The 26,941-nt window shown below is 46.7% G+C and overlaps 1 protein-coding gene across 2 annotated transcripts in view; it reads right to left on the bottom strand.

Moving 5' to 3' along the window:
- The window catches only part of LOC143923720 (uncharacterized), a 104,782-nt gene extending 86,005 nt beyond the window's left edge, over positions 1–18,777 (bottom strand). For both annotated transcript variants that reach the window (XM_077447531.1, XM_077447532.1), the window contains exons 1-2: positions 18,717–18,777; positions 12,664–12,993 (exon numbers count right to left, since the gene is read on the bottom strand). In XM_077447531.1, coding sequence (XP_077303657.1) covers positions 12,664–12,993; positions 18,717–18,759 — 373 coding nt within the window. In that variant the 5' untranslated portion in view covers positions 18,760–18,777. The remainder of the gene's footprint in view (positions 1–12,663; positions 12,994–18,716) is intronic.
- Between the last annotated feature and the right edge of the window lie 8,164 nt (positions 18,778–26,941).

The following is a 26,941-nucleotide window of genomic DNA, read 5'->3' as shown; positions in this document are numbered from 1 at the left end:
TCCTCACAGTTACTATCGGTGGGCGCTAGAACGGGCCCTGCTGTGCAATATTATATCAAGAATTGTAATTACATGCACCTGTTAAACAGGGGCTGAAAAATTGGGCCTTAGGCACTGGTGCCACAACACTGCAACACTTCACAGAAACTCTAGTTGGAGAGCAGGATTGAGCTTTGCTGCAAAGTATTGCATCAAAAACTGTAATTACGCGCCCCTGTTAAACAGGGGCTTAAAAATTGAGCCTTAGGCACTGGTGCTGGTGCCACGACACTGCAACCTCTCCCAGATACTCTAGTTGGAGTGCAGGAATGAGCCCTGCTGCAAAGTATTGCATCAAAAATTGTAATTATTATTATTATACAGGATTTATATAGCGCCAGCAGTTTGTTTACAACATCAGGGCAGACAGTACAATAACAATACAATACAGGAGGGTCTGCTCGTTAGAGCTTACAATCTAGAAGGGAAGGTCAAGTGGAAACAAAAAAGGTAATAACCGTGGGGGATGATCAGATGGACAAAATTAAAATACAGTTGTTAGGTGTGGGTAGGATAGGCTTTCCTGAAGAGTAGAGTTTTCAGGGATCGTATAAAAGCTAATAAATAAATAAATTTTGACCGAGAGATCAGGGGAAGAGGCACATGGGAGAGGAAAAATTATAAGCTCAGTTTTGGATAGATTAAGTTTGAGGAAGTGGTGTGACATCCAGACAGATATATCTGATAGTAACATAGTGATACGTGAGGAGACTGAAGGAGTGAGTTGAGGGGTGGAGAAATAGATTTGAGTGTCATCAGTATAGAGATGGTATTGTAAGCCGTGGGAGGCTATCAGCTTACCCAGGGAGGAGGTGTAGATTGAAAATAGTAGAGGTCTAAGAACAGAGCCTTGGGGGACCCCAACGGAGAAAGGAAGAGGAGAGGAGGCAGTAGAATTGTAGGTAACACTGAAGGTGCGGTTAAATAAGTAGGTAGAAAACCAGCAACGGTAAGAGTCACGGAGACCAAATGCATGGAGTTTTTTGAGGAGGAGGGGGTGGTTAACCGTATCGAAGGCAGCAGAGAGGTCAAGAAGTTGGAGTACAGAATAGTGTCCCTTAGTTTTGGCCGTTAGTAGATCGTTTGTTAGTTTTAGGAGAGTAGTTTCTGTGGAATGTTGGGCCTTAGCCACTGGTGGCGGCACTCAGAACCAAAAATGTTCTTCCAAGCAGGATCATTGAGGAGGAAGAGGGTAGTCAGTCAACATAACAGGATAGTCAGCATCTTGAAGGGATGTGACATTTCAAAAAAATGATTCGCTTACATCAGCTTCGGGTGCTTGGTAGCTGGTGGTGATCCAAGACTGATTCATCTTTATGAAGGTCAGTCGATCAACCGAGTCAGTGGACAGGCGCACCCTGTGATCGGTTACAAAGCATCCAGCAGCACTGAAGGTGTCCAAGTCTGACCTTGCCCCTGGGTAGTCCTGCACCATATAAATCAGACGCCGGTGATGGTTGCTGGAACCGATCATACCTTGGGGCTGCGGACTAAAAAATCGTCTGAACACATCGGTCAGACGGCCACCTTCTCCACCGCTCCTTCAGTGACTGACCTCAGCAACACATTGTCCAGGACCAGGAGTTTGTAACCTCTGAGTCTCTGGGAACGGACAGACCTTTCTACAAGGCCTCCCGGAGATGTCTCATCCTCTGCTCCCTCTGCGATGGCAAGATAAGGTCGGCAACCTTACCCTTGTACCGTGGATCAAGGAGAGTGGCCAGCCAGTAATGGTCCCTCTCCTTGATCCGAAGAATACGAGGATCCTTCCGCAGGCTTTGCAGGATCAGGGAGGCCATGCAGCGTAGGTTAGCTGAGGCATTCGGTCCGGAGTCCTCTGGGTCACTAAGAATGACATGATCCGCAGCCACCTCCTTCCAGCCACGTACAAGTCCATGGGTTTCTTGGGACTGTAATTCATCTCCACCTCCATGCTGACACAATCCTCCTCCTCCTCTTCCTGTGGGATCGGCGGGAACACTGGATAAAGGGGGCCTTGAGAGGTCTCTGTTATGCCTCAAGTGCCCTGTCCATTATTACACACAGCGTATGCTCCAACAGGTGGATAAGAGGTACAGTATCACTGATGCATGTACTGTCACTACTCACCATCCTTATGGCCTCCTCAAATGGTGACAGGACACTGCATGCATCCCTGATCATGCCCCACAGGCGTGGTGAAAATAAAACAAGTTCCCCTGACCCTGTCCTGGTCAGTCGCAAAGGTACTCATTGATGACCCTCTGCTGCGTGTGCAGCCGCTGCAGCATGGTCAACGTTGAGTTCCACCTGGTGGGCATGTCACAGATAAGGCAGTTCTTGGACAGGCTCAACTCCTTTTGGAGCTCAGCCAGCCGAGCACTGGCATTATATGATCGGAGGAAATGCACACAGACATTCCTGGCCTGCCTCAGGATATCCTGTAAGCCCAGATACCTGCCCAAGAACCGCTGCACCACCAGGTTAAGGGCGTGAGACACACAGGGCACATGGGTCAGTTGTCCCTGTCGGAGGGCAGAGAGGAGTTGCTGCCATTGTTGCAAACCACCATTCCTGGCTTAAGCTGGCATGGTGTCAACCATCTCTCAGCCTGCCCCTGCAGAGCTGACAAAATATCTGCCCCAATGTGGCTCCTGTCCCCCAAGCACACCAGCGAAAGCATGGCATGGCATGGCATCTTTTTGTCTACGTACTTGCGTAGCCCCTTGAATGCTTATGGAGCATTGCTGGTTCCAAGGACAAAGCACAGGAAGAGGCAATGGAGGAAGAAGAAGAGGAGGGGGTGGAGGAGAGAGGTGTGTCACAACCAGTAGTAGCATTTTGGAGGCGTGGTGGCGGAACAACCTCCAACACTACTGCACCTTGTCCTGCATCCTTCCTAGCTGCGAGAAAAGTGACCCAATGCGCCGTGAAAGATAGGTAAGGTCCCTGTCCATGCCTGCTGGACCATGAGTCAGTGGTAATATGCATCTTACCACTGACCACCCTGTCCAGTGAGGCATGGACATTGCCTTCCACATGCCGGTAGAGAGCTGAATCACTGTGAGAAAAAGTGGTGTTTGGGAACCTGCCACTGAGGAACCGCACATTGCACAAACTCACGGAAGGGGGCAGAGTCTACCAACTGAAAAGGCAGCAGTTGAAGTGCTATCAATTTAGCCAAGCTAGCATTTAACTGCTGGGCATGTGGATGGCTGGGAGTAAACTTCTTTCAACTGTCCAGCAGCTGGGGCAGGGAAATTTACCTGCTAAAATCGGACGTCGGTGTACTGCTAGCAGAGCGCTCGCAAGTACTTGGCTGTGACACACCTAATTCTACACCTTCATTCCTCTCAGTGCAGGTTTCAGAGAGGACTGAATGTACAGTGGGGTTGGAGATCCCAGCTGGGGAGGAGCAAGGAGAGGTCCGCTTTGTTCTTTGGTGTTGGTCTTTAAGGTACGCTTGCCAACGAGCTGCATGGTAGGTCAACATATGTCTGGTCAAGCATGTGGTGCCCAAGCGGCTGATGTTTTGGCCACGTGCAGAGGCAGCACCCTGCAAAAGCGGAGCTCTGCAGTGTGATTCATTTGGTGTGCTGCCCTTAAGCTGGCCCCCGGAGGCATCCTGCCTTGTTGGAGATGTGCTTCCTCCTCCTCCTCTCTCCTATCAGGCACCCATGTGGAGTCAGTGACCTCATCATCCCCTCCCTCTTGCTCACTGGAGCAAACCTGGCAATAAGCTGCAGCTGGTGGAACATGACTGCCAGCAGGGTATCATCAGAGCCTTCATAACACTGGGCATGCTCCTGGAGCATGTACACAACACTGTGCTCAAACTGTTTGGGGGACTCCTCAGGAGGACATGGTGGGTCTAGGGAAGAAGTGACTGATGGCATTGAGACGAGGGAAGAGGACGTGTTGGCAGCTGGTTTGCCAGTACCCTGAGCCTGGGTGAGAGAAGATGAGGAGGATGAGCAGGGCTTGGTCATCCACTCTACCGAGTCTTTGGCATGTTGCGGCTCAACACGTCTAGCTGCTGAAAATAAGGACAAGCGCGTCCCATGGCCACGTGCTGATGATGATGCGCCGTGTCCATGATCAGCACTGTTGCCTCTAGACACAGAGCCTGCTTGCCCTCTTTTATTGGCTCGGGACTGTCTTCCTCTCCTTGTTGGCCTTCCAGACATACTAATGACCTGCAGGGAGATAAGAACACCAGCAATTGGGGTAGCTTTAGGTGCACACTGAGCATATGACACAGTACATCGACTGTAATTACTGCAGCTGCCTGCCGGTGGTATAGGATCTGAAGAACATGAGCAATTGGGGGTAGCTTCAGGTGTATACTGTGCAGGTGGCACAATACACAGACTGAAACTGCTACAGATGTCTGTGGTATAGAAACAGAACAACACCAGCAATTGAGGGTAGCTTCAGGTGTATACGGTGCAGGAGGCCCAATACACCCACTGTAACTGCTGCAGATGCCTGTGGTATAGAAACAGAACAACACCAGCAATTGGGGGTAGCTTCAGGTGTATACTGTGCAGGAGGCACAATACACTGACTGTAACTGCGCTAGGTTCAATCACAAGAAAAGAAGACACTGTCCCTGCCTATCCTTTTCTCTCCCTGAATGCCGCAATACACTACACAAGGCTGCCACGCAGGCGGCCTTATATAGTTTGGGGCGTGTACTAAACCCCCTGAGCTATAATTGTGGCCAATTATAGCTCTCCTCGCTGCCGGTGCTGTGACTGGCCAAGCATGCGGGTCACAGTGCATGCTTGGCCAATCATCAGCTAGCAATGCACTGCAATGGCGCAGTGCATTGTGGGCTGTGAGAGCCACACGAATATGGCACGAACGGACCACAAAGTTCTGGCTTCGCCAAATGGGCGAACAGCCGGTGTTTGAGTCGAACATACGTTCGACTCGAACACCCAGCTCATCCCTAATCACCACCCTGAAATGTAGAAAAAATTACCAATACATTTTTCACTGTGTCCTTTGGCTACTTTTTGCTTATACATTCAATGTTGTTTAGTGGGTGCTCTAGGTCTCTATAGGAGGAGGATATTTTCTGGACACACTTAGGCATTGGCACGTTAGAGTTGTATATAAGTACATCTGCAATTTTGTAGGATGATGGTGATAAAACCATACATAATCAATGCAGCAGCCTCACCATTGCCTATAATGCAGCAGCCTCACCATTGCCATCAGTGCACCAGCCTCAACATTGCCATCAGTGCAGCCTGATTGATGCCCATCTGTAGCCTAGAGGGGACAGGTAGGGGGACAGAATGGTGGTCCAATGGCAACTTCCTATTGCAGAGGCCGCCAAGTAAACAGGAAATGGAGGGGGAGGGTGCTGAGTTTGGTCTGGAGTAGGCTTTACCCACATCCCAACAAATTCTGAACATGGGAATTGATTCCTCTTAGGGGATTTTAAAGGGAAAACAACTACTCTTATATTATGCTAAAGTAAACAATGTTTATTATAGATAAATATTTTGTGTTTTTACATAGGTAAACAAGACCTACATTGCAAAAGAGAAAGGGAAAGATGGGTACATATAAAATATACTGGATGCAATGATCACAAACATGGAATACAAAAATCAAAGATACACTGTTATATATTCTGATGCGTTTTGAGTATTGACTCTTCTTCAGGGAATAGAGATCAGCATATTAACATATATCTATAATTTGAAAAGAAAAACAAAATTTAAGAAAAAACATTTTCAGAAAAATAAAACAAAAAAACTGCACAATAGAACAATGAAAAAGAATCATCTCATATATATTTTAGTAATAGGTTGAGACATATACTGACCATATAATGTATATAAACCATCATGTATAGTTGCATCCAAATAAAATAGGAAGCACCCTTTGTACAGAGGGCAAAGGGATAAGCAAGGTCACTGCTCCGCACTCAACACCCATTGGCTGGGCGTTTATTTTGCAGGCTCCCACTGCTAAATGAACTACGGGGCGGAGCTACCCGATGGCACAAGGTGCTTTTGGGGGGTGGAGGCCAAAGCACCCCCATGTTGAGGGCATGTTGCCTGGTATGGTTCATGGGAGGGAGCTAGATAGTGGCAAGCAGGCTTCCTATATTGTGCAATTCCAGGAATCACCTTCCCTGTGATGGAGAGTCTGGGAAACCATAAAATGTGACCGCCAGACATGTTATACATGTTACATGTTATACATGTTTATACGCTATAACAATGTTTTTTACACTTTCATACCGTTACATGTTGTTCCTGCTGGGGTTACTGGGTGGGGAAGGGTTGGCTCCTCTTGGACTAATCCACCCTCTCCCCCACTGAGGTTGAAGCACAGACCCTCAACGGTTATAGAAGTGTTCTTCCTTGAAAATCTTTTTTGCTATAGTTAGCTGTGTGAGCACTTCTTACCATATAGTTTCTTATACTTTTCTTTTCTCTATTTTTCTTTCTTCCTTTTTGGTACTTTCTGTACCCCCCACTTGCTCCCCCCCCCCCCCCCCATTCTTCCAGACTCCAGTAGCTATGGACTCCATCACGATTGTCTCGCTGAACATGAAAGGTTTGCTAAGCCGAAAAACAGCGTATGCTTCTCAATGACCTAAAAAGGGCTCATGCTGATGTAGCATTTATTCAAAAGACCCACTTTAGAGCAGGTAGACCTCCATGCCTTAAAGATAGATTCTACTCTCTGTCCTACCATGCTACTAATGATGTCGCTAAATCTAAAGTAGTTTCTATACTCCTCTAGTAAACTACCCTGGACTTGCAATGATACTTTGATAGATAGCAACGGCCATTATGTGTTTCTCAATGGATATATTGGTAACTCAAGGGTGACGCTGGCAACTATTTGCGTCCCCAACAATCGCCAGGATGTTTTTATCCATAGTGTACTTGATTTGCTTATAGAATTCTCTGAAGGCCAATGGATCTTGGGTGGCGACTTCAATATTCCTTTACTCCCCTCAGCAGACACATCGTCATGGCCTATCCTCTGTCCGCGCTAGCATTCATAGACGAATCTCACAATATTTGCACAGAGCCCAACTAGTATATGTCTGGAGATTACAACACTCTTCTATTCCTCCCCACACAAAGTATACTCAATAATTGATGACTTTATGGTCCCTCATCAGCAGTTATAAGCAATAAGTGAATTCGGCATAGAAAATATCACGTGGTCAGATCATGCTCTTGTCTCAATACGGTACTCACTCTCGACAGTTCCAAACACCAAAACCCATTTTGGAGGTTAAACAAAAGTCTTCCACAGACCCCAGAAGTTCTAACAGATGTCACCAACGAATTGAAGAACTACTTTTCCGCCAACGACCAACCAGACTGTGACCCAGGTATCCTGTGGTAAGCCCACAAGACAGTAATCAGAGGAGTACTGATTAACTATGCTCCTTAACAAAATCCATGTGGTAGAGCCCCAGGATAAATAAAGACCTACCTCCTCTCTGGAGAATGAACTATTGTCCCTCCAGCAGCAAACAGTGGATTTATTGCATTACAGAGCTAAAGCGGCACTTAAATTTTGCCACAAGTTCAGTTATGAATCCAGCAATAAGTGTGGGAAATTGTTAGCCAAATCAGTCAGAGGTCACAAACTTACCACATATATACCCCAAATCGTATCCTCCTCGAGACAGAAGGCAGTTCTCCCAAATGAGATTTCATTAGAATTCAAGGATTACTATTCATCTCTATATAATCTCCCATAGAGACTTCTAAGATGGCAATTGATGAATATATCACTTCGTCTCAACTTCCTCGACTTCCCACGGAAGTTAGAGAAGAGTTGGAAGCCCACATTACAGTGGAGGAGTTACAGAGGGCGGTGGGTGGAATGAAACCAGGGAAAGCCCCAGGACCTGACGGATTCACTTTACAGTATTACTAATCCCTTCTCCCAACTTTAGGTCCATATATAGTAAAGATGTTCAATGCTCTTAGTTCGGACACAAATTTCCCTAGAGACACTTTGAAGGCCCACATTTCCATTATACCCAAGGAAGGCAAGGATCCATCCACCTGTGGTAGTTATAGGCCCATTTCCCTTCTTAATATTGATCTCAAGCTTTTTACAAAGATCCTGGCCACTCGACTCACAACGCAAGATCTCAGCGTATGCTGACGAACTTCTTCTTCATTAACCAACCCTAAAAGTGTCGCTTCCCAATCTCCTCGGGGAGTTCTAAACCTATGGAGCAACGTCCAATCTAAAAATCAACTTTGACAAATCAGCAGCAATGGGCGTCAAAATAGCCCCTTTTCTTTTAACATACTTGAAATCCACTTAATCCATAAATTAAAATGGATGGACCATGCTCTTAAATATTTAGGTACCTATATTATCGGTGATTTGACCCGCAGTTACAAACTTAATTTCCCACCCTTACTGACCATGACTCCTGTCCTACTGGAGAGTTGGCATAAAGCAGGGGTCTCAAACTGGCGGCCATCCAGCTGTTGTAAAACTACAAGTCCCATGAGGCATTGCAAGACTGACAGTTACAAGCATGATACCCACAGGCAGAAGCATGATGGGATTTCTAGTTTTGGAACAGCTGGAGGGCCACCAGTTTGAGACCCCTGGCATAAAGGAATGCATTCCTGGTTTGGAAGGCATAACCTTCTTAAAATGTGTATACTCCCAAAATTTCTCTACTTGTTTCAAGCCCTACCGATACAGATTGCACCACATTATTTTAAACAAGTACAGTCGAGGTTTTGAATGTGCCCAGATGAATTTGACAAAAAGCATCTACCCAGACGATACCTTACGCTACCCAAACATTATGGGGGCTTGGCTCTTCCACGTGTAAGGAATTAATATCTGGCAGTACATCTGTGCAGAATCTTTGGAGTCGGCACAATGGACATAAAATCTGAGAACAATTGGAGCAGACCCAGACTGTTATCCTTTTGAAGGGAGCTGTGTGGTACTTTGCCTGTTTGCCTACCACACTGAAATCCCATCCCCTAATTGGCACCACACTTGGTCTCTGTTCCAAGGCTAGCTTCTCAGCTTCGCTCTCCACCAGAGAATCACCTCTGTTCCCTATCTTGGGCAACCTAGCATTTCCTCCTGGACTTGGACGGTCTGAATTCCAGACACTTTCTCAGACGGGGTCGCGATCGTGCCCTCCATTTTTTAGATGGAAACCAATGGCCTTCCCTCCAGTCCTTGATGTGTGAGAATGGTCATTTCCAGCTCCCTTTTTGGAGTGCGATATGGCAACATCACTTTCTACACTCCCCAGCAAATCCTATCCAATTTAATTGGACCTTGACGACCTTTGAAGACTACAGTATGGATGACGGAACTCTGCCACAAATGTTATTCAAAATGTATGCTTTTCTCAATTCTCCTCCTGAACAACCACAACTGTCTTTCCTACAGAAATGGGAGGCTGACTTAAATCGTTCCTTTTAAGTAGTGGAACAACAAAATATTCTTAGATTTTCCTTAACCACTTAAGCCCTGGACCATTTTGCTGGCCAAAGACCAGATGAATTTTTTGTGATTAGGCACTGCGTTGCTTTAACTGACAATCGTGCGAGGTGGCTCCCAAACAAAATTGCCACCCTTTTTTTCCCACAAATAGAGATTTCTTTTGGTGGTATTTGATCACCCCTGCGGTTTTTATTTTTTGCACTATAAACAAAAAAAGAGTGCCAATTTTAAAAAAAAGCGCATTATTTGTTACATTTTGCTGTAATAAATATCCCCCAAAAATATATAAAAAAAACTTTTTTTTCCTCAGTTTAGGCCAACACGTATTCTTCTACATATTTTTGGTAAAAAAATAAAATCGCAATAAGCGTTTATTAATTTGCGCAAATGTTATAGCGTTTACAAATTGGGGAATAGTTTTATGGCATTTTTATTAATATTTTTTTTATTTAGTAGTAATGGCGGTGATCAGCAATTTTTATCGTGACTGCAACATTATGGCGGACATACCGAACATTTCTGACACATTTTTGGGACCATTGTCATTTATACAGCAATCAGTGCTATACAAATGCAGCAATTCCTGTGTAAATGACACTGGCAGTGAAGGGGTTAACCACTAGGGGGCAGTTAAGTGTGCCCTAAGGAGTGATTCTAACTGTGGGGGGGCGTGGCTACGTGTGGCACACCACTGATCCCAGCTTCCGATCACATGGAGCTATGATTAGTGACACTGTCACTGGGCAGGATGGGGAGATGCTTGTTTACATTAGCATCTCTCCATTCTTCCTCTCCGTGAGACAATCGTGGGTATCCCCGCGGACATCGAGTTCAGAGGACCCATGATCCGACTCACAGAGCTTGCCGCGAGCACACGCGCAGGCCACCTCTTAAAGGACAACATACAGGTAAGTTAGTTTGCCTGTACAAGCCATTCTGCCACAGTATATCTGCATGAGGCGGACGGCAAGCAGTTAAAGTCGCAGATCTGTACAAAAATACAGGAAACAAATTATAAAATCCTGACTACATGGTATTATACACTACAATTGTTAAACAAATACTACTCGACCACCACGGATAGCTGTTGCAAATGCCAGACAGAGGATCGCTCCTTCATATATTTTGGTCTTGCCCTATGCTAAACATTTTTTTGGACGACTGTCCGCAATATAACCCAAAAATTCACGGACTATAATATTCCCAATTATCCGGCCTTCTTTTTACTCCAAAAATAATTAATGCAACATTTATTGAATGCTGCCAAAGCTTGCATTCCCCTATTCTGGAAGTAACAGGCACCTCCCTCTATTGGGACCTGGTTGCCCAAGGTAGAAGATATAAATAAGTTATAATCCTCACAGTACAAAATAAACAGGAAAAGCATTCTAAAATGTAGACTATGGAACATCTTATCTTATGAAGTGTCACTATTCTGCTCATAGATGGGTATGTGATGCAGGTTCACTTGTATATGCAAGTATTGGAAGTCCATTGCCATCCAGGATCCTTCTTTATTCCACTCCCCTCCCACCCCCTCATCCCCCCCATCCCCTCTCAAATCTTTTTCTTTTTTCAGTTTCTTCCTCACTACCTTCTTCCATCCATTCTTTTCCCTAGAACAATTTTTGCCACCCCATCTGTTCTTAGGAACACATAATCTGCAGAGATTAGGTGGTTCAATGTTTTTGTGTGACAAGCTGACACAGTTTGTCACCAAATTAAACTATTGATTGTATTTGTGATATCTCATTCCTTGGATCCAATGACTGAACATAACTGATGACATTGTGTGTAAATGTAACTGAGCCCGTTTTATGCTATTGTACTTGAATTTTGCCTCCCCTGAGCGAAATTAATAAAATGTTATATTTGTGTAGTGCCGGGCTCCTGAAGCGCACACGCTATGTTTTTGTAAACTGAATTGTTCCTAAGACCATAGTTGGGTTTTGGGGTTAATTGCATTAAAGTTATGGTCTCAGTATCAGTTTGGCTGGACTGTACTATGTTCTGCCTGGCCATAGGTGTGGGTGTCACCTTTGGCAGGCATTGGAACGCAGTCCGGTTGGACGCATTGGGTACAAAGCTCTCTCTCTGAGCCATTCAGTGGGTGCGTTGTCTCGCTGTGTATTCCGGGAAAGGGTACTTAAGGTGCTGAGATCACGTGATTTGAGGTTCCAGTCCAGAATTATGTTCTGACTCCCTGGTCCTGGTCCTCCTGACCAGCCCCCAGAGGCCTCATGGCCTGGGGTGCGGATCCATCCATTTCCGAGTCTCGGGGCTGGCTACCCCGAGGCACAGTAACTGGAAGGAGGTTTCCAAGGTGGTCCGGTGCCGTCTTGGGTTTGGAGAGGCCCAGCAACTGAAAACGCAACCAGGGGAGGACTCTTCAGAAGAGGGCCATGCACGAGGCTGGCTGCTCGGTAGGAGCCTGGAAGCTAAGCTGGAAAGGACACCAAGAGAATCTGCATTCTTACGGTATTGCCGGACCGGCTGCAAGATACAGGTACCGTAAGAGAGTTCCTAATTTCATCCTTCAGTTACAAATAAGTTTCTGTGAGAGACTTTCTGTTCTATTCTAAAGTTCTACAACCAAGTCTGTGGCAGAGACTTTGCTTTACCTGAATCACTTGTCGGTTGCTAAATTCACTACAAGGGAATTTATCCGATAGTTGAAATATCCAGTTGCGAATGGCTATTCCTTGGATTACCTAGACAGATACATTTCAAGTGTCAGCAGTTCCAAGAGTACCTGAGCTTTACTACCCATACCCTCTATTCCCAACTGAGAGACTGTGTTCTGTGTAATGTTTTGCAAATAAAAATTCCTAAAGGGATTCAAGTGTCGATCTCTACAGTTTATTGGGCCATCAACCTCGGGAACCCCTAGACGTACACGAGGTGAAGAAGGTAACGGTAAGCCCAGCAAATTCAGCTGCTCCTTTGGGGGTCAGTGCTACGTTTGAAAAAAAAATACCCAATGTCCATGAGGCCTCAGTGGCAGATCTGTAATTATGAAGTGAAATATAAATACAGGATCATTGTAGCTTGCTGTTTGCATAGAGAGAACAAAGCTGGTGAAAATATTTTAGTTCTGTAAGCAAGGAGCAGAGGATAACTATTCCTGCAATAAAATAATAAAAATCGGAATTTTTTTACCTGAAATTTCCACTTTGATCTCTTTCACCCTTTGTATAGGGCTATTAGTCACTGAACATGTGTAGATTCCACCATCTGATAGAAATGTATTAGAGATGGTCAGATCAGCGATTCCATTCAATGCTCCATCTATATTTAATGAATATCTGGGATCAGTTGATTTCACAGCGTCATCATAGCTTAGGATAAGTTTTCCTTCTAAACTCCACACAACGGCAAAATATCTGGGATCTGCAGGAAGTGTATCTGCGATGAAGGTGCAGGGAATGTGGGCAATGGATCCAACTCTGGCTTCATATGTAGAAGGTCCCGTCATCTGTAGAGCAGCAACTGCATGAGATAAAAATTAAATTTATACTTACAGTAAAGTGAGGTCAGGTGATCTCGTAAAACATCCAATTACATCTCAGAGAAATAGAGCTATTTCCTTGCATGAATAGATATTTGGTGTGGCACCCTCTGATATGTGTGCTAGAATTAGAGCAGGCAAACCATACTCTGACTCCAACTGTAAATTTGTGAGTCTTAATTGGGTCAGGGTTCATTAGCTTTCAGGGCTGGGTGACTTGTCACGGAAGCTATCTGGTGCCTCCCCTTGGTCTGGAAGGTTTGAGAACCTTCTAAAAGACCCTGAGCCTAAAAGTAGAAAGGATTAGCAATTGTACCTTTACAATCAATAGTATAATACCGCTACTCTGGGAGATATGGTTAAACACCTGCCGTATTGTGTAATTAACAGAACTGGACTGCATTTACCGAGCAACAGTGTATAAAGACAGTCCTAACTTGCTATAACAGTCCCCGTTGTATCCCACTGGACAGTAAATGATGGAAAAATAAAAAATAAATGTTGGCAGACAAAGTTGGGACTCTTGAGCAGCAGAAGAAAAAACTGGTGCTCAAGGCACGGTATATCCCCTCCGGATTTTATAGGCAGACCAGGTAATATAGTAAAAATGTAAATTTTATTTGTCAACATAAAAAAAAATTGGCTAGAAGTCACGTATAAAATGTATCAAATAACAGTGTACCCAAATAATACATCAGTATGGAACTAAGCTGCCATGTTTACAATACTGGGCTAGCATGTAGACATAATAACAATGACGCCTGACATGTTTTGGACCATGTAGTCCTTCTTCAGAGGATAATGTCATATTGAGTCATGAGTAGTCTATAAGTATATTATACATTAGTAGCATGGTAAACTGTTATATCAATATATCAAAAATATCAAAGGAAAGAAAAAAAGAAAGATACGCAAATCTTGACACATGGATTGAAAAACACACAGCAAAAAGAGATTGCTCCTTACAAGAATGACCAAAATCATTCATACAGACAACCAGGGATCTGCTGGTCTTTGCTCCCATAAATCAGATGGCGACCATGGTAGACCCAAATGGTAAAGCAGGGTAAGAGGGCATGCAGGAAGAGTGTAGAAAGCAGAGAGGCAACTACTGTCCCAGCTGCAAGGACCCTAGGCGTAGGAATGAGCTCCAGACAAAATCTGGCTAGCAGTCAGTTGAAGCGGAGGTTCACACAAAAATGGAACTTCCGCTTTTTGGAAACCTCCCCCCCCTCCAGTGTCACATTTTGCACACATATTCAGGTATTTGCACTCACTTCCAGGAATAGACTCCCGCAGGAGTTATGCCCCCCCACTGTCTCCTAGGAAACACACAGGTCCCGGGAGATAGCGGGGACCAGTTAGGATCCGCAGCGTGACTCACGCATGGCCAGTAGAGAACAGGGAAGCAAAGCTGCAACACTTCACTTCCCGATCCCCTCACCAAGGATGGCGGCGGCAGCTGCCGAGAGCCGCGAGATTGATCGGCTTCTGACATCGCTGGACCCTGGGACAGGTACGTGTCCATTTATGAAAAGTCAGCAGCTGCAGTATGTGTAGCTGCTGGCTTTTAATATTTTTTTTTTTTTAGGTGGAGCTCCTCTTTAAGTCTGGATGGGTAATACAATGGAGTGTTGTATATTCATCTGTATGTATATAGGAAAAGGGAGCATAAGAGAGGAGGTGAGCAGGACTCATTGTTATAGACTGCTTTCGATCAGTGTAAAGCTGAGTAGATCAAGTATTAGCAGTAGAGACGAGTATTAGGTATTCCCAATATGTTCCACCCAAGGATGGAGGTGTAGCGATATCACGTCCGGGACAGAAAATGTTGTAACTAGTTGCCATGTTGTTTGGAACGCAGCCATGACAGCTTGGCTAACCTTGTAACATTACAGAAGAATCTAAACTCCCTCCTTCCTGTCTTAGGAATCCAAAGCTTTTAAAATTTCAAAAGGAAAGAAAGGTTATCTCAGCAGAGGAAGCAGAACCAGGTTAGGTCAGTAAACAAGGCTCATGTTGACTGGCAGGATATTCAGGCCTGTCGTTAAACTGTCACCCTCTCCATTCAGAGAACCAACAGATACCTGTCTTAAGTACCTCACACCACATAGAGTGCAGACAGATTAGTATAGTTCTGAAACTTTAGTGTCTCAGAGCCACAGGACCTGTATGTGGGCAACACTAGGTCAAACGAGCATAAATGAATATGTCCTCGACTCCACAGGAACCGTGCGACAGGTCACAGATGGTTCTTCAGCCAATGGAGGGGCTGTAGATCTTTTAATCAGTAGAGAAACTGTTGACACCTTCTGATGCCCCAGTAGATGTCCTTTGGGATGAAACATGTAGGGCATGGTTTCTATGTTCCCTGTATTGCTTTTATTCATGTGATCACGTTTTTTGATTCCTTTTTTTATCTTGTATGCTGGTTTTATGCCAATAAACAGCAAATCTTGTTTTTGATCTACACTATGGGAAGTCGTTCTTTTTTGTTTTACATATGATTTCCTCCATGAGTTTTTTCTCCATTGTTGAGTCACCATTGGAACTTTTGGAAGGAAGATTGGAGCCCTTGAGACATTGTCGGCAGTTTCTCTACTGATTAAAAAATCTACAGCCCCTCCATTGGCTGAAGGACCATCTGTGACCTGTCGCACGGTTCATGTGGAGTCGCGGACATGTTCGTTTATGCTTGTTTGACCTGGTGTTGCCCACATACAGGTCCTGTGGCTCTGGTAAGAGTACCCACATTTTTCACATTTCGTTTGATGTTACTGCCTTAGATGCTCTTCGGATTATCTTTTTGCCTATGCATCGTATGAGACTTATGTATGGTTTCTTGGAATTGATTCACTTCATTCTTTGGACTTTATAGTTATTTTTGTTTGGTGCTAGTCACTTCACCATTTATTTTCTCATTGTAATATTTTATAGTTTAATATTAGCGCTACATTATAGTTTCTTCTTCTGGCATGTACTGTACCTGGAGATTCCTGTGTGATCCCTCTGTGTGCACTGCTGGATGCCGAGTCTGTGTCACAGGGAGATGAATGGACAGCTGTCTCTGCACGGACCTATCGCTCCCTGTCTGCCCTAAGCCGTTCTTCTTCTGCTGGTGATTTCCCCCTCACCTGCTGAAGGAGACAGGCAGCCTGTGAGCCAATGACACCGCAGGTCCAATTGAAGCCCCACCCTACGGACCCAATCAATAACAACCACTGGATGCCTAATGCCAGAGGTGGAGTTTTCGGGGCACAGACCTTATAGCCCCCGAGCACACTCTAAAGTATGCCAATAGAGCTTCTTAGCCCCAATTATGTGTTTACACACAAGTTATGCCTCCAATAGCACTCCTGTGCCCGACGCCCTTAACATTTTTTTTTTAATAAGTAGCTGGGGGGGGGGGGGGGGGAATCAGCGCCCTTGCGCTCCCTATTGACGGGCTGCCACTGCTCCTGAGGGTTACAAAAATGCCTTTCAACTATCCTGGACCTGTTCTTGCTCCACAAAATGCTTCCTTAAATCTGTCGTAAAGTGCTACTACTGATGCTGCAAAAGAAACAAACTTTCCCCCCTGTAAGACAAATCTATAATGTGCTAGTAAGTACCACATACTAGCACACTATTTGAAATTTACCTTAAACTGAAGCCCTCCAGCAGTGCACTGTCACCGCTGACTGGGCTTCCATCTCCACCTGGTCTTCCTTCATGGTTCGTGGCCTCCAGCTACATGAGTGGCCGGGGCCATAATGAAGTCACTCCTACACATGCGCTCAGGAGCCCTAATTTATGGCATGAGCTCTGAAGGTCCAGCATGAAGGTAAGCATTGCATACTATCACATTATGAAATACTTACATTACAACAAAGCCCTCCAGGGGTGCGCTTTCACCATTCACAGGTCTTCCATCTTCATCCCATCCTCCTTCTGGGCTCGTGGACTTCGGGAGCCCTCATTTACAGGACAAGCTCTGAAGGTCCAGTATGATATGCTGGGCTTTCAGAGAACATTTTCGGATGACGTCACCGGTTGCATGCAGTGTGAATATCTCCTAAACAGTGTAAGTTTAGGAGATAGTCATTGTACCTACAGGTAATTCCACATACACACGAGCGGAATGTCGGACAGAAAAAGTCAGACGGAAGCTTTTCATCGTATATTCCGATCCTGTGTATGCCTCATTGGACTTTTTTTTTTTTTTTAATTCTGACAGACCTAGAAATAGAACATGTTCTAAATATTTCCGACAGAACCAATTCCTATCGGGAAAACTGCTCGTCTGTATGCTGTTCTGACAGACAAAAAATGGTGCATGCTCTGAAGCAAGTACGAGACGGAAGCTATTGGCTGCTGGCTATTCAACTTCCTTTTTCTAGTTCCTTTGTACGTGTTGTATGTCACCGCGTTCTTGGCAGTCGGACTTTGGTGTGACCGCGTGTACGCAAGACAGTTTCAGCGTAATTCTGTCGGAACTCTGTCGGAAAAACCTTCAGAGTTTATTCCAATGGGAAAACGGTCGTGTATACAGGGCATAAGCCTTATTATAGGCTTTCCTGTAGGTACAAGTCAAAAAACGAAGTTTACTACCACTTTTATTATGCTCATTAAAGCGGAGTTCCACCCAAAAATGGAACATCCGCTTCAAAAGGAAGGGGACCCCCAGACATGCCACATTTGGCATGTGATTTTATTGGGGGGGGGGGGGGGCGGAAACTCTCTTTTTGGAGAGAGCTTCCTCCTGGTGCACCGCGATGCCGAAAGCAAGATAACCTCTCCCCCCTCCCTCTAGGCAATCATCATCAGTCACAGGTCCCAGATGATTGCTTGGCCAGCCACAGCGCACCTCGCACGTGCACAGTGCGTGGCCACAGTAACAATGCTGGCTTCGCAGAAAGGAGGGGTAGATGAGCGGGGCTTAGTACGCCTGCATTTGTCAGCAGCTGCAATATTTGTACTGCTGACTTAAAAAAAAAAAAAACTTAAGCGGAACTCCACTTTAATTTACTTTTTTAACTGATAGAATAAAACACAATTAAAAAAGTTAAATAAAAAAAAGCATGCAAAAACATGCAAATACGCAAAGAAAAAAATAAACACAAATAGAAACAACATTAACATAGAGAAATCTAACATTAGTTCATAGATTTAAATAAATCACACTCTGAAAAAAATCAAGTACATTTTGAATAAATTGTTCAAGATGTGAAATTGACATTTTCTGCCTTGGTGACATTTTGCTTATGTAAAATAGGTAATTGTCCAGCAAATTCAAATTCACTCACCCCTTGCAGAATCACCTCACTGACTATTATGTTATTACATAAAATATAAATATCATTCTTTTATCATTCTTTTATAATACAGTCATTTGTACAACCATAGTCTTATCCCGATGATGATTTTTATGACATGAAATACATTTAAAGGGTTAATAAAAATCCTTTGTCAGCCTTCTATGTTGTGATTTGTTGCCTCTTGCTGAGTGTATTCTAGGATCGAAATGATAGAAATGTCAGATCACAAGGAGTTAACGGAAGAAACATCCTCCCTTATCTGTTCTCTTCCCAGCCCTGGCAATAAAAGAAAAGCTCTAGCAGCAAAGAAAACGATATTCTCAGATTTTTCATCGTGTCTACTCATTCCGTCATCTCCTGTGTGTCTTTATATCATCAATTCATCTCAATATTATTAAGATAATTACCTTTTTGTTGTAGGAAAAGAAGGAGCAGAAATGGCACAAACATGGTCTCTTCCTGCAATCCTCCAAGCTTTCACTTTCAGTTTTCATTTATTTTATTTTTTTTGTCCATTGCTTTTCCTGTAAAGGAAGCTTGAAAGCAAATCCCACCATACAGAAAACACCCCACCCCACTCAAAAAAAAAAAAAAAAAAAAAAAAAAAAGAAGAAGCATTCTAGGGAGGTTCGCAGTCACGCTACTCTGCTGTGGTTTGCCCGCAGCGCAGTGTACCCGTCTTTTTTTTATGCGGGTTACTCGCACTTTTCCATAGACTTCTATTAGATCAGGCATTTTTGATGCATTCTCCGGAAGCGCACCAAAAGTCCTGCATGCTGTATCTTTGGTGCATTTTCAGAAAACTCACCAAAAATACCCGATCTAATAGAAGTCTATGGGAAAAAATACAAAAAGTGCAGGAAACGGCATGAAAATCACGAATACACTACGCTGCATCCACACTGTCGCCAATCCACAGATGGACGGTGTGAAAGCGCCCTTATGCCGCGTACACACGACCGGACCTTCCGGCAGAAAAGGTCAGACGGAATCATTTAATCGGATATTCCGATCGTGTGTGGGGGCTTCAGCGGAAATTCTGACGGACCTACGTAGAAATAGAACATGTTTTAAATCTTTCCGATTTAATCAATTCCTATCGGGAAAACCGTTCGTCTTTGTGCTGTTCCGACGGGCCAAAAATGACGCGTGGGCAGCTATTGGCTACTGGCTATTGATCTTCCTTTTTCTAGTCCCGTCGTACGTCATCACGTTCTAAACAAACGGACTTTGGTGTGATCGTGTGTGGGCAAGTCCGTTTCAGCTGAACTCCGTCGGAAAGACCGTCAGAGTTTATTTTGACGGGAAAAAAAAACGCTCGTGTGTACGCAGCATAAGATGTAGCTCCCAACTGTCCCTCTTGTGGGGGGAATTGCCCTTCTTTTGATACTAGGTCCCTCTGTCCCTCGTCCAGCCTTAGTTGTCCCTCTTTTCAGTCTGATGTGTACATCTATAGACAAAATGCACTATTTTACTACCAAAAGTGTTACACTGCACTAAACTTTTTGTCTAACCTCTATCTTAAGTAAAAAAAATAAAAACACTTCTGTGGCTTCAACAATAATTTTCTACATACTAGACCATAGACGTGTGCAGGGGATGTGCCAGATATGCCTGGGCACCCCCTAATCACTCTGGGTGGTGCTGAATCCCCCTACTTTTCAGGTTCCCCCCCCCCCCCCCCCATGTTGCAAGCTTCTGTCCTCAGCCCTTGGCTGCTGCGGGATGTTTTAAGACGGAGAGTGGAGGAAAGGGCTAGTCAATATGCCATTTACTGGTCCCTTTCTTTTCTAAATGAACGCACTCACTCACTGTGATCATTCATAACTGAATCATAGTAAACTGTGTCTATAATGCTTCAGTTTGCGAATGAACAGAAAGTCGCTCAGCATAGAGCACTTCCCATTTATTCATCCTTCATTGCAGTTGAGGCTTCAGAAAAAGACATGTGTTTGAGCTTTGGGGCACACACACACACACACACACATATAGTTGGCAACTGTCCCGAATTTCCCGTGACATTCCCAGGATTTAGACCTTTGTCCCACCTTTAAAGTTTCCTGGGAAATGTCCCAGCAAATCCGCACTTTCCTGTTTTTTCACCGCTGCCGCCACTAGAGTTTCACGGCCGGAAGTGAAATGTCTCCGCCAGCCGCCATTTTACAGAAGACCAGCTCCCATATAGCCTGGTCACTCACCGAGGGGAACAAGCAAGAGGCGGAACCGGCCAGATGGCTTCCAACAGAAATTGAACTGCTACCAACCCCTCGGCCTTCCCACCTGTTGTGGGAAAGGCTACAGTGCGGGGGATGGAGGCAGCAGCCACCTGGCCAGCTCTGCCTCTTGCTTGTTCCCCACGTTACACGAGAGATGGGCTACTGTAATGGTGGCGGAGATTCCACTGCTGGGATGTAAGGGAGGCTCCCCTGGGGTACACCTGATGTAAGGGGAGCTGCAATGAGGGACACCTGATGTAAGGGGGGCTCCCCTGGGGTACACCTGATGTAAGGGGGACAATGCTGAGGGACACCTGATGTAAGGAAGGATTCCACTGAGGAACACCTGTTGTAAGGGGAACAAAGCTGAGGTACACCTGATGTTAGGAGGGACTCCGCTGAGGGACACTTCATGTAAAGGGGACATCGCTGAGGGACAACTGATGTAAGGGGGACACCATATGTATGGAGGGACTCTGCTGAGGGACACCTGATGCAAGGGGTAGGGTTGCCACCTGTCCAGGATTCACCCGGACAGTTCGGGTTTGGAATCATGTGTTCGGGTTTCAGACTGCCTGAAACCCGGACACATTATTTAAACTGGACTATGGCCTCCCAGCAGGATTGCTGCATGTAGTTGTCTAAGCTGAGAGTGTCTGTTACACTCTTTAACACTGCCCAAAGCCAAAACTAACAATCCCCCCCAAACACACACACAAGAGAGGAAAGAGGGCACGATCTGCACCTGGTGCTGAGCCCCAGAATAGGAAAGTAAGGCGGGCCGGAAATTTGAAGTCCAGCAGCCTCAGATACATCTGGATGAGAGGTGGTGAGTGAGCTCACCATCCATCCCTGTCTGTGACTGAAGTCTCCCCCCTTCTCTCTCCTGCCTCTGAGTAAGTACACTAAGACAAATCAGGGTTCTCAGAGCACCCCTTACATCAGATTCCCCCTTTACACCTGAGGCCACAGTGTTTCCCCTTTACATCAGAGTCTTCTCCGTACATCAGAGTTCTCAGGGTCCCCCCTTAAATCAGGGTTCCTAGAGCATCCCTTATGTTAGAGTTCTCCCTTACATCAGAGTCTGCAGAGTCCCCCCTTACAGTGAAAGGGAACTCTGCGAGTTCAGATGTAAAAAGGGGAACTCTGTGGACTCTGATGTAAAGGGGGACTCTTGTTCTTAACTTCATATGATTAGAAATGTTATTTAATAGCAAAATATATATATATATAGTTTATACTATAAAAAAAAATCGCCGTGCGCCGCTAAAGTGTTCGGGTTTGAGTTGAAGAAAAGGTGGCAACCCTAGCAAGGGGTGAACCGCTGATGGACACCTGATGTAAGGAGGACACCGCTGAGGGACACCTTATGTAAGGAGGGACTCCGCTCAGGGACACCTGATGTAAGGGGGACACTGCTGAGAGACACCTGATTTAAGGAGGGACACCTGATGTAACGTGTACACCGCTGAGGAATACCTGATGTAAGGGGGGCATCTGATGTAAAGAGGGACTCTACTGAGGGACACCTGATGTAAGGGGGAGACCACTGAGGGACACCTGATGTAAAGGGGACTCCGCTGAGGGTCACCTGATGTAAGGAGGGACTCCGCTGAGGGTCACCTGATGTAAGGAGGGACTCCGCTGAGGGACACCTGATGTAAGGAGGGACTCCGCTGAGGGACACCTGATGAAAGGAGGGACTTTGCTGAGGGACACCTCAGGTAAGGGGGACACCACTGAGGGACAACTGATGTAAAGAGGACACCTGATGTAAGGGGGGCACCGCTCAGGGACACCTGATGTAAGGAGGGACTCCACTGAGGGACACCTGATGTAAGGGGGACACCGCTGAGGGACACTTGATGTAAGGGGGACCACACTGATGGACACCTGATATAAGAGGGACACCTGATGTAAGGGGGACACCGCTGAGGGACACCTAATGTAAGGAGAGACACCGCTGAGGGACACTTGATGTACGGGAGACAACGCTAAGGGACACCTGATGTAAGGGGGACAACGCTGAGGGATACCTGATGTAAGGGGGACACCTGATGTAAGGGGGACACTGTTGAGGGACACCTGATGTAAGGAGGGACTCTGCTGTGGGACACCTGATGTAAGGGGGACACCGCTGAGGGACACCTGATGTAAGGAGGGACACCTGATGTAAGGGGGACACTGCTGAGGGACACCTGATGTAAGGGGGACACCACTGAGGGACACCTTATGTAAGTGGGACACCTTACGTACGGAGGGACTCCGCTGAGGGACACCTGATTTAAAGGGCACACTGCTGAGGGACACCTGATATAAGGAGGGACACCTGATGTAAGGAAGGATTCCGCTGAGGGACACCTGTTGTAAGGGGGACAACGTTGAGGGACACCTAATGTAAGAAGGGACTCCGCTGAGGGACAGCTCATGTAAGGGGTACATGGCTGAGGGACAACTGATGTAAGGGGGGACTCCACTGAGGGACACCTGATGTAAGGGGGGATACCGCTCAGGGACACATGATGTAAGGGGGACTCCGCTGAGGGACACATGATGTAAGGGGGACACCGCTGAGGGGCACCTGATGTAAGAAGGGACTCCGCTGAGGAACACCTGATGTAAGTGGGACACCGCTGAGGGACACTTGATGTAAGTGGGACATCTGTTATAAGGGGGACACCGCTGAGGGACACCTGATGTAAGGAGGGACTCTGCTGTGGGACACCTGATGTAAGGAGGGACACCCGATGTAAGGAGGGACAACGCCGAGAGAGACACCTGATGTAAGGAGGGATTCCGCTGAGGGAAACCTGTTGTAAGGAGGGACACTGCTGAGGGACACCTGATGTAAGGAGGGATTCCGCTGAGGGACACCTGATGCAAGTGGGACACCTGATGTAAAGGAGACACCTGATGTAGGCAGCACACCACTGAGGGACACCTGATGTAAGGGGGACACAGCTGAGCGACACCTGATGTAAGGAGGGACACCGTTGAGGGACACCTGATGTAAGGGGGACACCTGATGTAGGGGGGATACCACTCAGGGACACCTGATGTAAGGGGGACACCACTGAGGGACACCTGATGTAAGGGGGACACCACTGAGGGACACCTGATGTAAGGGGGACAAAGCTGAGGGACACCTGATGTAAGGAGGGACACCGCTGAGGGACACCTGATGTAAGGGGGACACCTGATGTAGGGGGGACACCACTCAGGGACACCTGATGTAAGGGGGACACCACTGAGGGACACCTGATGTAAGGAGGGACACCTGATGTAAGGGGGACACCGCTGAGGTACACCTGATGTAAGGGTAGACTACGCTGAGGGACACCTGATGTAAGACCAAAGACCGAGCTTCTTATCTTACACCCAAATCATAAGCCCGCAACCAAAACCTCCTGGTCTCCACCAACCGTCTTTGGGCAGACTATCTCCCCAAAGACCAAAGCGAAGAGTCTTGGGGTTATTTTAGATGCACAAATGTCAATGGATGCGCAAATAGGATCTGTAGTCAGTCGATCTCACCATCTGCTGCGCATGCTTCGCAGACTCATCCCTTTTATCCCAAAGAATGACAAAGCAGTGGTAGTTGGAACAATCATTAATTCACGACTGGACTACGCAAATTCGCTTTACATAGGATTACCACAATATTAACTTGCGCGATTACAACTGATCCAAAACACGGCGGCAAGGCTGATAACAGGAAAAAAAAACCTGGGAATCCATCTCTCCTTCACTGAGGAGCTTACATTGGCTAACCGTAAAAAATCGGATCACGTTCAAGACCCTTTGCCTCACCCACAAATGCGTGCATAGAGAAGCTCCGCAATACCTAATGGAGAAAATAAATCATTACACACCAAACCGCAGTCTTCGATCAGCCAACAAAAACCTCCTCCTCGTGCCCAAAGCCCGGTATAAATCCAAGGGGGATCGGAGATTCGCTGTCCAAGGGCCTCGGCTATGGAATGCTCTACCAATCAACATCCGCCTGGAAGAAAATCACCTGGCTTTTAGGAAAAAACTCAAGACCTTCCTCTTTTAGCGGATGATCAAAGCTCGCCATAGCGCCTAGAGGCGATTCAGTTCGCATTGTGCGCTATACAAGTATTTCATTCATTCATTAAAGGAGACTACGCTGAGGGACACCTGATGTATGGGGATACCGCTGAGAGACACCTGATGTAAGGAGGGACTCCGCTCAGGGACACCTGATGTAAGGAGGGACTCAGCTGAGGGACATCTGATGTAAGGGTGACAATGCTGAGGGACACCTGATGTAAGGGGGACACCTGATGTAAGGGGGACACTACTGAGGGACACCTGACGTAAGGAGGAAAACCGCTGAGGGACACCTGATGTAAAGGGGACAATGCTGAGTGACACCTGATGTAAGGGGGACACTGCTGAGGGACAGCTGATGTAAGGGGGGCAATGCTGAGGGACACCTGATGTAAAGGGGACACCGCGGAGAGACACCTGATGTAAGGAAGGACTACGCTCTTGGACACCTGATGTAAGGGGGACTCCTGATGTAAGGGGGACACAGCTGAGAGACACCTGATGTAAGGAGGGACTCCACTGAGGGATACCTGATGTAAGGGGGACACTGCTGAGGGACATCTGATGTAAGGAGGGATTCAGCTGAGGGACACCTGTTGTAAGGGGGACAACGCTGAGGGACACCTGATGCAAAGAGGGACTCCGCTGAGGGACACCTCATGTAAGGGGGACCCCGCTGAGGGATAACTGATGTAAGGGGCACCGCTGACGGACACCTGATATAAGGGGGACACCACTCAGGGACACCTGATGTAAGGGGGACACAGCTGAGGGACACCTGATGTAAGGAGGGACACTGCTGAGGGACACCTGATGTAAGGGGGACACCACTGAGGTACACCTGATGTAAGGGTAGACTACGCTGAGGGACACCTGATGTAAGAGGAGACTACGCTGAGGGACACCTGATGTACGGGGATACCGCTGAGAGACACCTGATGTAAGGAGGGACTCTGCTCAGGGACACCTGATGTAAGGAGGGACTCAGCTGAGGGACATCTGATGTAAGGGTGACAATGCTGAGGGACACCTGATGTAAGGGGGACACTGCTGAGGGACAGCTGATGTAAGGGGGACAATGCTGAGGGACACCTGATGTAAGGGGGACACCGCTCTTGGACACCTGATGTAAGGGGGACACCTGATGTAAGGGAGACACCGCTGTAGGACACCTGATGTAAGGAGGGACTCTGCTGAGGGATACCTGATGTAAGGGGGACACCGCTGAGGGACATCTGATGTAAGGAGGGATTCGACCGAGGGACACCTGTTGTAAGGGGGACAACGCTGAGGGACACCTGATGCAAGGAGAGACTCCGCTGAGGGACACCTCATGTAAAGGGCACACCACTGAGGGACAACTGATGTAAGGGGGACAATGCTGAGGGACACCTGATGCAAGGAGGGACTCCACTGAGGGACACCTCATGTAAGGGGGACCCCGTTGAGGGATAACTGATGTAAGGGGGCACCGCTGAGGGACACTTGATATAAGGGGGACACCACTCAGGGACACCTGATGTAAGGTGGGACCCCACTGAAGGACAACTGATATAAGGGTGACACTGCTGAGGGACACATGATGTAAGGGGGACTCCGCTGAGGGACACATGATGTAAGGGGGACTCCGTTGAGGGACACCTGATGTAAGGAGGGACTCTGCTGAGGGACACCTGATGTAAGGAGGGACTCCGCTGAAGGACACCTGATGTAAGGAGGGACACCACTGAGAGACACCTGATGTAAGTGAGACACCTGATGTAAAGGGGGCACCGCTGAGGGACACCTGATGTAAGGAGGTATTCCACTAAGGGACACCTGATGTAAGGGGTACACCACTGAGGGACACCTGATGTAAGGAGGGACTCCGCTGAGGGACACCTCATGTAAGGGGGACACCATTGATGGACACCTGATGTAAGGGGGATACTGCTGAGGGTCACATGATGTAAGGGGGACTCCGCTGAGGGACACCTGATGTAAGGGGGACACCACTGAGGGACACCTGATGTAAGGGAGACACCGCTGAGGGACACCTGATGTAAGGAGGCACACCGCCTCATGTAAGGGGGACACTGCTGAGGGACACCTGATGTAAGGAGGGACTCCGCTGAGGGACACCTGATGTACGGGGGACAACACTGAGGGACACCTGATGTAAGGAGGGACTGCACTGAGGGACACCTCATGTAAGGGGGACACCGCTGAGGGACACCTGATGTAAGGAGGACACCGCTGAGGGACACACGATGTAAGGAGGGAATTTGGAACTCCTGATGTAAGGAATAGTTTGAGTAGGCAGGTACATTTCAAAAATACAATGTCAGATTAACAAGGGACAC

The sequence above is a fragment of the Lithobates pipiens genome, unplaced genomic scaffold, assembly GCF_037356315.1.
Source record: "Lithobates pipiens isolate NorthernLeopardFrog02 unplaced genomic scaffold, aLitPip1_a1.2 Scaffold_22, whole genome shotgun sequence".
In the NCBI taxonomy this organism is placed as follows: domain Eukaryota; kingdom Metazoa; phylum Chordata; class Amphibia; order Anura; family Ranidae; genus Lithobates; species Lithobates pipiens.
The sequence above is the reverse complement of the archived record's forward strand: the minus strand, read 5'-3'. Positions and strand labels throughout refer to the sequence as shown.